Here is a 14,744-nt window from a genome sequence, read left to right as displayed (position 1 = left end):
GGCTCCTCAGTTTTTATGCTTTGTGTGGAAGGAGGCACACATCCACTCATGCTCCCATTTTAGTCAGCAGCAGCTGCTGATTTTATCGGTTGGAAGAAAAGAGGGCCCCCACAGGGCCCCCGGCATGCTCCCTTCTCACCCCACTAAGTCGGCGGTGCTGTTAAGGTTGAGGTACCCATTGCGGGTACAGAGGCTGGAGCCACATGCCGTTTTCCTTCACCATCCCTTAGAGGCTCTGGGAGAAGTGGGATCCTAACCGGTCATCCATTCACTGGGACCGGGCTCCCTCCGCAGCCCCTGTGGGAATCTGCCGGACAGGAGTCTTTGTATCCTCAGGGACAGGGCCCTGCATCTAATGGTACTCTGTGTCCCTATGGGGACGGTGCATGGAGCGCTTGTTTCACAGACGCTGCAGCAGCTGCTGGTTTTGTGACGACCGGGACTTCCGCGCCGACCGCGCCTGTTTGTCGGCCGCGGTATTAAATTTAGTCCCCCGCTTCATTGCGGCCTAGTACCATAACTCCCGCCCCCGGGCCTGCCAGTCAGGGGTAAGGGCGGGACGGTCGACCTGACGTCGGCAGTGAGGGCTGGAGCATACTTTAGGTTTCCTCCCCCCCCTCACTGATCACTGTGGGGCACCAGATTCCCGCACTTTACTAGTCGCCGCCCACGGCTCCCTCCTCCCCTGAGAGCTCCGGCAGCCATTTTTACACACATTATGCCGGTGGAGGATTTCAGGAACGAGCTCTGCAGCTCTGGGAGACCTAAGGCAGGGAATCTGGTGGACACACACCGCTTTGGGCGGTCGGTAAGCCACACCGGTCACCCGGTGCTGGTCCCCCTAGGGTGCCGGAGTGTATATATATATTTGTATATATATTTTCTCTGTTCGGCCGGGTTGTTTTGCTTTTGGCTATATACCCTCAGTGATCACTCTCCTAGGAGACAACAGCATGTCGTCCACAAGGAGCAAGGGCGCTAAGGCAAAGGGTTTTTTTGCAACCTGTACCTCTTGTGCGGCTATGTTACCTGCAGGTTCCACCTACCCTCACTGTGAGCAATGCTCGACCCCTGTTGCACTTGCTCAGCCGGAGCCTCGGTCACTAGTGGGCCCCTCGGCTCAGGCAGACCCTCCTGCTTCCCCTGTCCAGGCGGCAGGGACAGAGTTTGCAGTTTTTGCTGAGAAACTCTCTGAGTCGCTTTCACAATCCATGGCTCAGTCTATGGACAAATGGTCTGCCAAGCTACTAGAAGCCTTGCAGTCCAGACCGGTCCTTCCACAGGCCCCGGGCACTGTTGGATCATCGCCTCCAGGCCCCTCTCGGTCTGCGCCGCAGCGTGCTTCCGGGGTGGCCCCTAGGTCTCACGTGGAGGACTCCGGCACGGACCACAGTCCCAGACCGGCTAAGCGGGCTCGCTGGGAATCTTCCCCGACTTCCTCACGCTGCTCGGGGTCTCAGCTTGAGGACTCTCTGGAGGATGAGGCGGACGTCGCAGCTCAGGGCTCTGACCCTGACGTTGCTCTCAATCTTGATACACCTGAAGGGGACGCCATAGTAAATGACCTTATAGCGTCCATCAACCAGGTGCTAGATCTTTCTCCCCCAACTCCACCTATAGAGGAGTCGGCTTCGCAGCAGGAGAAACACCAGTTTAGGTTTCCCAAACGTACACGGAGTGCGTTTTTCGATCACTCTAACTTCAGAGATGCTGTCCAGAAGCACAGAGCATTTCCGGACAAGCGCTTTACTAAGCGCCTTAATGACACACGTTACCCCTTCCCCTCTGACGTAGTTAAGGGTTGGGCTCAATGTCCCAAGGTGGATCCTCCAGTCTCTAGACTGGCGGCTAGATCTGTAGTATCAGTTGCAGATGGCTCATCGCTCAAGGATGCCACTGACAGGCAGATAGAGCTCCTGGTGAAATCCATCTATGAAGCCACAGGCGCGTCTTTTGCCCCGGCCTTTGCAGCCGTGTGGGCACTCCAAGCTATCTCAGCTTGTCTGTCTGAGATTAATGCGGTCACACGTACCTCTGCTCCGCAAGTTGCGTCTTTGACTTCTCAGGCGTCGGCTTTTTCGTCCTACGCCATGAACGCCGTCCTGGACTCTGCTAGCCGTACAGCGGTAGCATCCGCTAATTCGGTGGCAGTCCGCAGGGCCATGTGGCTACGCGAATGGAAGGCAGACTCTGCTTCCAAGAAGTTCTTAACCGGTTTGCCGTTTTCTGGCGACCGATTGTTTGGCGAACGATTGGATGAAATTATTAAGGAATCCAAGGGAAAGGACTCGTCCTTACCCCAGTCCAAACCGAAGAGACCTCAGCAACGGAAAATACAACCGAGGTTTCGGTCCTTTCGGCCCTCAGCCAAGTCCCAATCCTCCTCGTCCAACAGGCCAGAGAAGGGCCAGAGGAACTCTTATGCGTGGCGGTCTAAGTCACGCCCCCAAAAAACCGCCGGAGGCACTGCCTCCAAGGCGGCCTCCTCATGACTTTCGGCCTCCCCGAACCGCATCCTCGGTCGGTGGCAGGCTCTCCCGCTTTTGCGACGCCTGGTGGCCACATGTCCAAGACCGATGGGTGAGAGACATTCTGTCTCACGGTTACAGGATAGCGTTCAGCTCTCGTCCTCCGACTCGTTTCTTCAGAACATCTCCGCCCCCATCTCGGGCCGGCGCACTTTTTCAGGCTGTGGGCGTTCTGAAGTCAGAAGGAGTGGTGATTCCCGTTCCCCCTCAGGAACATGGTCACGGCTTCTACTCCAACTTGTTCGTGGTGCCAAAGAAGGACGGATCATTCCGTCCCGTTCTGGACCTCAAACTGCTCAACAGGCATGTGAGCACCAGAAGGTTTCGGATGGAATCTCTCCGCTCGGTCATCGCTTCAATGTCACAAGGAGACTTCCTAGCATCAATCGACATCAAGGATGCTTATCTCCATGTGCCGATCGCACCCGAGCATCAACGCTTCCTGCGTTTCGCCATCGGGGACGAACACCTTCAGTTCGTGGCACTGCCTTTCGGCCTGGCGACAGCCCCACGGGTCTTCACCAAGGTCATGGCATCCGTTGTGGCGGTCCTACACTCTCAGGGCCACTCGGTGATCCCTTACTTAGACGATCTCCTAGTCAGGGCACCCTCCCGGGTGGCGTGTCAACACAGCCTGACCGTCGCTCTGGAGACTCTCCAGCGGTTCGGGTGGATCATCAACTTCCCAAAGTCCAAGTTGACACCGACCCAATCACTGACTTACCTCGGAATGGAGTTTCATACTCACTCAGCGGTAGTCAAGCTACCGCTGGACAAACAGCTTTCGCTGCAGACAGGGGTGCAATCTCTTCTTCGGGGTCAGTCACACCCCTTGAGGCACCTCATGCACTTCCTGGGGAAGATGGTGGCAGCAATGGAGGCAGTGCCCTTCGCGCAGTTCCATCTGCGCCCACTCCAATGGGACATTCTCCGCAAATGGGACAGGAGGTCGACGTCCCTCGACAGGAACGTCTCTCTTTCCCTTGCAGCCAAAACCTCTATTCAGTGGTGGCTTCTTCCCACTTCTCTATCGCAGGGAAAATCCTTCCTGCCCCCATCCTGGGCTGTGGTCACGACGGACGCGAGCCTGTCAGGGTGGGGAGCGGTTTTTCTCCACCACAGGGCTCAGGGAACCTGGACTCCGATAGAGTCTTCCCTTCAGATCAATGTTCTGGAGATAAGGGCAGTGTATCTAGCCCTAAAGGCGTTCCATCGGTGGCTGGAGGGCAGGCAGATCCGCATGCAGTCGGACAACGCCACGGCGGTCGCGTACATCAACCACCAGGGCGGCACGCGCAGCCGTCAAGCCTTCCAGGAAGTCCGGCGGATTCTGCTGTGGGCGGAGGCCACAGCCTCCACCATCTCCGCAGTTCACATCCCGGGCGTAGAAAACTGGGAAGCAGACTTTCTCAGTCGTCAGGGCTTGGATGCGGGGGAATGGTCTCTTCACCCAGACGTGTTTCGAGAGATCTGTCGCCGCTGGGGAACGCCGGACGTCGATCTCATGGCGTCACGGCACAACAACAAGGTCCCGGCCTTCATGGCACGGTCTCAAGATCACAGAGCTCTGGCGGCGGACGCGTTAGTTCAGGATTGGTCGCAGTTTCGACTCCCTTATGTGTTTCCTCCTCTGGCGATGTTGCCCAGAGTGTTACGCAAGATCAGATCCGACTGTCGTCGCGCCATTCTCGTCGCTCCAGATTGGCCGAGGCGGTCGTGGTACCCGGATCTGTGGCATCTCTCGGTGGGTCAGCCATGGGCGCTTCCAGACCGCACAGACCTGCTGTCACAAGGGCCGTTTTTCCATCTGAATTCTGCGGCCCTCAACCTGACTGTGTGGCCATTGAGTCCTGGCTCCTAGCGTCTTCAGGGTTATCTCAGGATGTCATTGCCACCATGATACAGGCCAGGAAGCCAACGTCCGCCAAGATCTATCACAGGTCTTGGAGGATCTTCTTGTCCTGGTGCTCTGATAAGGGTTTTACTCCCTGGCCTTTTGCCTTACCCATTTTTCTTTCATTCCTTCAATCCGGAATGGACAAGGGTTTGTCACTCGGCTCTCTCAAGGGACAAGTATCGGCGCTCTCAGTATTTTTTCAAAAGCGCCTGGCAAGGCTTCCGCAGGTCCGCACGTTCCTGCAGGGAGTTTGCCACATAGTTCGACCCTACAAGCGTCCGCTGGAACCCTGGGACCTTAACAGGGTGTTAATGGCTCTTCAAAAACCACCTTTCGAGCCGCTGAGGGATGTCTCTTTATCACGTCTTTCGCAGAAGGTGGCTTTTCTTGTGGCAATTACCTCACTCCGAAGAGTGTCGGAGCTTGCAGCGCTGTCATGCAAATCCCCTTTCCTGGTTTTTCACCAGGATAAGGTGGTTCTGCGTCCTATCCCGGAGTTTCTCCCTAAGGTGGTATCTCCTTTTCATCTCAATCAGGATATCTCCTTACCGTCATTTTGCCCTCATCCAGTTCACCAGTGTGAAAATGATTTGCATTCATTAGATCTAGTGAGAGCACTCCGGCTCTACGTGTCTCGCACGGCGCCCCTGCGCCGTTCAGATGCGCTCTTTGTCCTGGTCGCTGGCCAACGTAAGGGTTCGCAGGCTTCCAAGTCAACTTTGGCTCGGTGGATCAAGGAACCGATTCTTGAAGCCTACCGTTCTTCGGGGCTTCTTCTTCCTTCGGGGCTGAAAGCCCATTCTACCAGAGTCGTGGGTGCGTCCTAGGCATTGCGACACCGGGCTACGGCTCAGCAGGTGTGTCAGGCAGCTACCTGGTCTAGTCTGCACACCTTCACAAAACACTATCAAGTGCATACCTATGCTTCGGCAGATGCCAGTCTAGGTAGGCGAGTCCTTCAGGCGGCGGTTGCCCACCTGTAGGAAGGGGTTGTTTTTCGGCTCTCTGTTATTGAGGTATTCTTTTACCCACCCAGGGACTGCTTTTGGACGTCCCAATTGTCTGGGTCTCCCAATGGAGCGACAAAGAAGAAGGGAATTTTGTTTACTTACCGTAAATTCCTTTTCTTCTAGCTCCTATTGGGAGACCCAGCACCCGCCCCTGTTTCCTTCGGGCTGTTTGTTCTTTTGTGTACACATGTTGTTCATGTTGAATTGTTCCTTTGGTTCATGGTTTTCAGTTCTCCGAACATCCTTCGGATTGAATTTACCTTAGACCAATTTATAAGTTTCCTCCTTCCTGCTTTTGCACCAAAACTGAGGAGCCCGTGATGCACGGGAGGGTGTATAGGCAGAGGGGAGGGGTTACACTTTTTAAAGTGTAATACTTTGTGTGGCCTCCGGAGGCAGAAGCTATACACCCAATTGTCTGGGTCTCCCAATAGGAGCTAGAAGAAAAGGAATTTACGGTAAGTAAACAAAATTCCCTTCTTTATATTTCATGAATTTCATGAAATAATTTTAAAAAAAATGACGTGGGCTTCGCCCAATTTTTGAGTCCAGCCGGGTACAACTAGGCAGCTGGGGATTGGAATCCACAGTGCAGGGTGCCCATGCTTTCTGGGCACCCCCACTGTGAATTGAAGTCCCGCAGCCACCCCAGAAAATGGCGCTTTCATAGAAGCGACATCTTCTGGCGCTGTATCCAACTCTTCCAGCTGCCCTGATGCCGGGTGACTCGCTGGGTAATAATGGGGTTAGGGCTAGCTGTATATTATCAGCTGGCCCTAAGCCCGAAATTCATGGTGTCACGCCAATATTAGACATGGCCACCATGAATTTCTAGTAAAGATAAAAAAAAACACAACACACAGAAAAATATTTTTATTAGAAATAAAACACAACACAATTAGTGACTCCATCTTTATTGAAATAAAGAACCCCCCTCCGCAGTAATCGTGGGTCAAGGGTCCTGCGCCGTCCAATCCGGATCCAATATCATCTGATCGGTTTGCTGGAAGGCAAAGCGATCAGATGATGTGTCAGGTTCTAGGGGCTGAAGCACATCACACATCAGCTGATTGTATAAAAGCCCTTTATACAATCAGATGATGCATCGGTGTAAAAAAAATAAAATAAATAAATACTCACTTATGTGCTGATTACCGGCAGCTCCTAGAGCGATTGGAGGAATCTGATCCCGTCCGATCGCTGCAGCAGCTGCCGGTAATCAGGGATGAAGTCTCCTACGCATCCGCTGATAGGTTAAACCGGCCGGGCGCCCGCGATACTTACGATCAGCTGATGCGTCAGGTGACTGCATCAGGTGATCCATCGCCAGGTCTTGCATCTATCGGAGGTGTCCCGGCCGTCTGCACACAGCTGGAGCGGCGATACCGTGAGAGGAGATGGGAGCGGGCATGGCACCGGGACCCTGCAGACAGGTGAGTATGACTTTTTTTTTTTTTTCTACTGTTCACTTTTGATTTCGCAGCTGCTTCCACCTCCCGCCCGAACATGGCGCCGCACGGCAGCATACATGCACAGGACTGGAGGTGGAAGCGGCGGTGACGGTACCGGGAGGATTCACGCTTCTGTGTTTACTGACAGAAGGAATCCTCTTCCTGTACATGTCACTTTACTACCCACCTCCTGCGTTTATAGTTGCGTTTTTGGTCATAGAAACGCACCAAAACGCAGCTATTTGCGATTCTCATTGCATCTTTCAACATCCCATTGCACTCAATGGATGAAAAGCACAGTGAAAAACGCGGGAATAATTGACATGCTGCGTTTTTGTGGCACCACAAAAACGCAGCTGAAAAAAAAACGCTGTGTGCAGACAGCAAAAATGAAAACTCATAGACTTTGCTGGGGAAGCAAAGTCATGCAGTTTTCTGAGCAAAAACGCACCCGAAAACTGTGCAAAAACGCCGCGAAAAACGCACTGTGTGAACTTACCCTATGTTTCCCTGGTAGGGGACAGTGAAAATTCTGTATGAATTTACTGTCTACCCCTTAGGCATAATACACTCATGAATTTTCTGAATGTTTTGTTCTTAAACTGCCCATAAAGACCACTGCCAGAAGTGTTCAGTATCCTTGTCTTTTTCTCCTCATTTTTTACGTACATGTTCTAGTAGTGTTTTTCACAGAACACGTACCCATTATATTATATGGATACATACATGCCCTTGTTGTGTTTTGGACCATATATCCATGCAAGTTTCTGGGACAGATGAATACTATATATAGTTTTGTTCCTTTCTGTTTATTGATCTTTTTGCCTAATTTAATGTTTTCATTTTGTAAACAAAGCACACCGTATGATCATGGTCTTTTTTTCAGGAGAGAGATGTATTGCTACGTGAGCTTGCGTACATGACTGATGGCAAGCAAGTTGGCAGAAAGCTTCAAGACACATTTGCTGATTCCTTACGCTATGTGAATAAGCTCCTTAATAGTAAATTTGGCTTTGCATCTCGGAAAGTTCCTGCTCACATGCCGCACATGATTGACCGTATCGTTATGCAGGATCTGCAGGATTTGTGAGTATACTTTATCACCAGATGGTTGGCTTTGAAGAGTTGTCTATAAGCTCGAAGAGCCGTTACTAGTGTGCCAAGTATTGCAAAGATCAAGCATCACATACATTTCTTATATGGTAAATACTCTGTGAGCATTATCATTCACTCATTCTTAAAGGTCCGGAAATTGTCTAAATTTTCATTTTTTTATAAACCAAAAGCTTAGGCGGGTGCGAGGGTACTCAGACCAGTGCCTTATGTTCACATATCAAAAATAAAACTCGGTGAAAATAGTCACAATGATTCTTTATTCTCTTCTACCTGCTTCATTTCCACTCTATTTATGGAGCCTTTTTCAAGCACTGCTAATTTTATATAGGAAATTTGCAAAATTGATAAAAAATAACAAACATAAAGTGAAAAGGATTCTTTATTCACCTACTCCAGCCACATTTCATCTACCATATCTCTCTACTGAAAAAAAAACCCCTTAGAAGTAGAGGAAATCTGCTACTTGACAATACCTTATTAATGAGTCTTTGGAGGTGAAAAAAAAATTATAATCTCCCGAATCCGTGCTACTCCTCTGTAGATAGAGATGTATCTCTGATCTGAGATCAATAGTAGGTGTGTGCATGAATAGAGATGATCAAACCCGAGGTTCATCATTTGTATCAAACACAGACTTTACAAAAATAATGAGTTCGGAGTTCGGGTGCTTTACGTATGCAAACCACTCTTACGATCATCGCTGTGCTCGGGTACTCTCGGTGCTCAGCCCAGTGCGAGCCGCTTGCTGTGTTTGAACGGATTGCACTGGGAGTAACAACAACGTGATTGGATGTAGTGTGCGCCAAACAAAAATTAATAAATGGAAAAACCCAACCCCGCATGTGTATGGTGGGCGGAGACTCTAATTGCCCAATTGGTGACTTCCATTGGGGTTCAGGTCAAGTCCAGGTTCCAAACCGAACTTTATCTAAAGCCTGGTCGAACCCGATGAACCGAACTTCCACGGGTCCTCTCATCTCTATTCATTAGCTAATGCTGAGAATGATGTCATGACTTAAACTATAACGTCATCATAAATTCAGTATGGTGCCATAATTACATTTATGGTTGTATTACCTTTTTGCCATAAACAAAAGTTCAAGGAATGCTCAGGTGACATTGAAATACTGTTATGCTTCATGCAGGGCTTGAAGAAGAGGTGCATGGTACAAGGGTTTATAGGCAACACAAAGTGGAATAGATTTACTAATGCTGTATCTAGTATCTAGAGACCATAAACCTAGACGAGGCTGTCAGATGGTGCACCAAATCCATCCAACTGGGCTATGCAGTTTGATTTGGTACAATTTAAACTCCCTTTTTTCTTATACTACCTCTTATATGGCATACTTTACACCAGTACCTTTTGCCTAAGAGGTGGAGCCCATCGGTAATTAATTTGGCACATTTGTGTTGAGGGATCTTTTCTGACTGCTTTAGAGAGCCGAATCATTAAAGGGTTTTCCCACTAACAAAGTTCATTTCAAGGTGGATTTAATCAATAGATCTTGAAGTAATAATAGTTTACACAACTGGAAGTGTTTTCATGTGCTTAGATATATATATATATATATATATATAAAATTGCCTTATTCTGTCTGTCTGTCTGTCTTGCTCCAAAATTGTGTCCTTACAGTGACACAAAGCTGATTGGCCGCTGTGCTCGCCATGGCCCCGCCCCCCGCACGGATTGGCCGCTCGCCCAGGCTCCGCCCCCCACACGGATTGGCCTCTCGCCCCGACACCCTGCACGCATTGGCAATTCGGCCACGCCCCGCCCCCCTCACGAAATGCACGCTCGCTCTGGCCCTGCCCCCCGCATGCATTCCCCGAACCGACATGGAGCCACGACTCCCAGGTGAGTGCTGTACCCCCGGGAGCCCACATCAGCGTACGCCGCCAACCCAGCCGACACATACTCTCACATTGCTGTGGTTGCCGCCGTATGCTGGTGTGGGCTCCCGTGCGAGCGGGGGACGGGATACGCTACCATGGTAGCATAGTTACCAGCGCATCAAGGTCCTGCAGCGGCGGAACATACACATGCACACACATAACAACACACGCACACACATAACAACACACACACACACACACATCAGATCACACTCACTCTCACACACACATCACATCGCATCCACACACTCACAACATCCTGGGATATCGCTTGCTTCTCGGCGGCGATACTGTGGAGTGACCTTCCAGGACCTGCCGGAGGATCACATGGCCAGAAGCATGTGGTATCTCCGGATGTTGTGAGTGTGAGCGCGTATGTGCGATATCTTCAGTGTGTGTGTGAGTGTATGCGATCGGATCTGTGAGTGTCGGCAGAGGAGCACGGCGTGCTGGGGGAGGCTGGGAGGAGATAGGCTGATCCCCTAGGGAAGACTGGGAGGGGGAGGCTGATGCTGGGGGAGGCTGGGAGGAGAGAGGCTGATGCTGGGGTAGGCTGATGCTGGGGTAGGCTGATGCTGGGGGAGGCTGGGAGGGTGTAGGCTGATGTTGGGGTTGGCTGATGCTGGGGTAGGCTAATGCTGGGGTAGGTTGATGCTGGGGGAGGCTGGGAGGGTGTAGGCTGATGCTGTGGGAGGCTGAGAGGAGAGGCTGATTCTGGGGGAGGCTGGGAGGAGAGAGGCTGATGCTGGGGGAGGCTGGGAGGGGGAGGCTGATGCTGGGGAAGGCTGGGAGGAGGGAGGCTGGGAGTAGAGAGGCTGATCCTGGGGAAGGCTTGGAGGGGGAGGCTGAGGCTGGGAGGAGAGAGGCTGATGCTGGAGGAGGCTGGGAGGAGAGAGGCTGATGCTGGGGGAGGCTGGGAGGAGAGAGGCTGATGCTGGGGGAGGCTGGGAGGCGAGAGGCTGATGCTGGGGGAGGCTGGGAGGGGGAGGCTGATGCTGGGGGAGGCTGGGAGGGGGGAGGCTGAGAGAAGAGAGGCTGATGCTGGGGGAGGCTGAGGCTGGGAGGAGAGAGGCTGGGAGGAGAGAGGCTGATGCTGGGAGGAGAGAGGCTGATGCTGGGAGGAGAGAGACTGATGCTGGGAGGAGAGAGACTGCTGCGGGGAGGAGAGAGGCTGATGCTGGGGGCAGAGAGGCTGATGCTGGTGCAGCATGGGGGATGGAGCACGATGGGGGGTGCGCAGCATGGGGGATGGAGCACGATGGGGAGTGCGCAGCATGGGGGATGGACCACGTTTAGGAGTGCGCAGCATGGGGGATGGACCACGTTTGGGAGTGCGCAGCATGGCGGATGGAGCACGTTTGGGAGTGCGCAGCATGGCGGATGGAGCACGTTTGGGAGTGCGCAGCATGGCGGATGGAGCACGTTTGGGAGTGCGCAGCATGGGGGATGGAGCACGTTTGGGAGTGCGCAGCATGGGGGATGGAGCACGTTTGGGAGTGCGCAGCATGGCAGATGGAGCACGTTTGGGAGTGCGCAGCATGGCGGATGGAGCACGTTTGGGAGTGCGCAGCATGGCGGATGGAGCACGTTTGGGAGTGCGCAGCATGGCGGATGGAGCACGTTTGGGAGTGCGCAGCATGGGGGATGGAGCACGTTTGGGAGTGCGCAGCATGGGGGATGGAGCACGTTTGGGAGTGCGCAGCATGGCGGATGGAGCACGTTTGGGAGTGCGCAGCATGGCGGATGGAGCACGTTTGGGAGTGCGCAGCATGGCGGATGGAGCACGTTTGGGAGTGCGCAGCATGGCGGATGTAGCACGTTTGGGAGTGCGCAGCATGCCGGATGGAGCACGTTTGGGAGTGCGCAGCATGGCGGATGGAGCACGATGGGGGGTGCGCAGCATGGGGGATGGAGCACGATGGGAGATGCACACCTCCCCCCAACACACACACACACACACACACACTGGGAACCACAAACACCGCCCTACACAGACACCCACACACACAGACAACGCTGCACACACACAACACCCAACACACAAACACCGCGGCATACATAAATATACGCACATACCACGCAATGCACACACATTGCACAAAACATACCTCCCCCAAAACACACCACACCCACACAAACCGCACAACACACACACACACACACAACGCTACAGACACACAGCGCTCTACAATCAACGCAACACACATACAACACCGCTTTCACCCCCCGCCACACCCAGACAACACCCAGAACATGTACAGCGCCCTACACAAACACTTGGTAACTACAGAGAACAACATCTATATATATATATATATATATATAAGCAAAAATCATACATTAACTACACGATACGTAAATTCTAGAATACCCGATGCGTAGAATCGGGCCACCTTCTAGTGTGTGTATATATATAATATATATATATATATATATATATATATGCCCCTGGTATGTACTGTGTACCGAACGGCTGTGTCTGACTGTATAGGGACATGGTCTGATCATATCACATCTGCAAAGCTAGGGGGGCCATAAATAGAGTATAACGACATTACAGCATTTGAGCATAGCTGATTCTTTTTGTGAGGTAAAACATTTCCCTGCCTATTTTAAAATAATGTTTTATCTCAAAGAAAGAATAAGTTATGATACCATTCTGTGCTATCTGTATACTTTTTTACTTCCTCCCCGGCCCAGGAGCTGTGGTATGATTAGACAATGTCTGCGTACAGTCAGACATGGCCATTACACAGTACATAGCGGGAGCACATAGATAAGATTATCTCAGCACAGGAACATTTTGTTTTTTTTAAACATCCATTTGTGGAAGTTCTTATTATTCCTAGATCGATTGATTAAAATTAACTTTGTGGGAAATCTTCTTTAATACTGACGTTGCACACGCCACTTAATGAGTTTGGCGCATGTTCTTAGTGGTGTGCGCCTCACCATAAGTGCTACTCCAGTGAGGGATGAGGGACTAGAGTAGCATGACTGATATAAGAAATGCAGGTGCACTACTACTCCAGTCAGGGACTAGAGTAGCATGACTAGCATAAGAAGTGACGGCGCACTACTCCAGTCAGTGACTAGAGGAGCATGACTAGCATAAGAAGTGACGGCGCACTACTCCAGTCAGTGACTAGAGGAGCATGTCTGGCGTAACAAATATCGGCACTATTGATGAATTTGACAGACAATGTAACCACAACCCAACCCCTCCCTATCTCAGCCCATTTTGTCATATTTTTTTCAAACTAGTGTGGAAATGCCAAAAGTTGCCAAAACTTCACCTAGCTCTGCATTGCGCAAAAAGAGACTTTTCAAAGTGTTTTATGTCAGTTTTCAGGCATAAACGATGAAATGGGCCCTAATTATTTAGCAAGCCACCAACAGTAGCTTTTTTTGCCGCACCAGAATTTTGGCATCACACTAATAATGTCTTAGTTTTGCCTGGTGTGTTCCTTCAAGAAGTTATAAAGATGCTATGCAAACGTTGACAACATCTTTCATGCATTCTCCTCCTGTTTGATATGTTCTTTTCAGGTATCCAGCGGAGTTTGACAAGACGTCTGCCCATAAAGTGCGCCATTCAGAAGATATGCAGTTTGCCTTTTCTTTTTTCTATTATTTGATGAGTGCAATCCAGCCACTAAACATCTCCCAGATTTTCTATGAAGTGGACACTGATGGGTCAGGAGTTCTGTCGGATAGAGAGATACGAACACTGGCTACAAGGATACACCAGTTACCTTTAAGTTTACAGGTATTTTATCTGTATTTACAATATCGTCTATCATTTTTGGATGGATCTTTGACTTCCATCGCAGATGTGACTATAGAACCCTAATTCATTCCCTTTTTTGATGTTTCACGTTTTTTAAACTATCATACAATTGTGTTTTTCAGGATCTGACTGGCTTGGAACATATGCTTATTAACTGCTCTAAAACACTCCAGCTGAACAGCACAGGAGAATCTATAGCTCCAGCAACACAAGAATCGTATTATGATCCAAATTTGGTAAAATGTTTTTTTTTTTTTAATTTGAAGTGTTATACAAGATTCATTACTTTAAATCAACAGTAACATTAATAACAACCACAACCATAATAAAATAATGACATGAATGTAAAAAGCCTAGTGGAGAACTAATTATGGCTTATCTATTAAAGGGAACCTGTCAGTAGATTTTTGCTACCTCATCTGAGAGCAGCATGGTGTAGGCAAGGAGATTCTGAATCCAACGATCTATCACTTAGATTACTGGGTGCAGCCATTGTGACACAATGTACATTTCTAGCTTTAGTCATGTAGCAGAGTCTACAGAGCTGCCCACAGTCCCACACCAGGCTCTCTATAGAGATTGTACATTAACTATGAGGTGTTAATCACAGGGGGCGTGCTGAACAACATGGCATAAAGGTGGTGTCACACACAGCGACGGCGACAACGTCGCTGCTACGTCACCATTTTCTGTGACGTGGCAGCGACGTCCCGTCGCTGTCGCTGTGTGTGACATCCAGTAACGAGCTGGCCCCTGCTGTGAGGTCGCCGCTCGTTGCTGAATGTCCTGCTTCATTTTTTGCTTGTTGCTCTCCCGCTGTGAAGCACACATCACTGTGTGTGACAGCGAGAGAGCGACGAACTGAAGGGAGCAGGAGCCGGCGTCTGGCAGCCTGCGGTAAGCTGTAAGTAAGGTAAACATCGGGTAACCAAGAAGCCATTTCCTTGGTTACCCGATATTTACATTAGTTACTAGCACCGCCGCTCTCACGCTGCCAGTGCCGGCTCCCTGCTCCCTGCACTACTAGCCAGAGTACACATCGGGTTAATTACCCGA

The 14,744-nt window shown here is 50.7% G+C and overlaps 1 protein-coding gene across 1 annotated transcript in view; it reads left to right on the top strand.

Annotated features, from left to right (window-relative positions):
- Window positions 1–14,744, top strand: part of GNPTAB (N-acetylglucosamine-1-phosphate transferase subunits alpha and beta) — a 154,978-nt gene that overhangs the window by 111,189 nt on the left and 29,045 nt on the right. The window contains exons 14-16 of the mRNA XM_075344708.1: window positions 7,773–7,972; window positions 13,448–13,667; window positions 13,811–13,924. Of these exons, the coding sequence (XP_075200823.1) occupies window positions 7,773–7,972; window positions 13,448–13,667; window positions 13,811–13,924 (534 nt within the window). The remainder of the gene's footprint in view (window positions 1–7,772; window positions 7,973–13,447; window positions 13,668–13,810; window positions 13,925–14,744) is intronic.

Source organism: Anomaloglossus baeobatrachus, chromosome 4 (assembly GCF_048569485.1).
Source record: "Anomaloglossus baeobatrachus isolate aAnoBae1 chromosome 4, aAnoBae1.hap1, whole genome shotgun sequence".
Taxonomy (NCBI): Eukaryota; Metazoa; Chordata; class Amphibia; order Anura; family Aromobatidae; genus Anomaloglossus; species Anomaloglossus baeobatrachus.
Note: the sequence above shows the minus strand (reverse complement) of the source record. Positions and strands in the feature narration are given on the sequence as shown.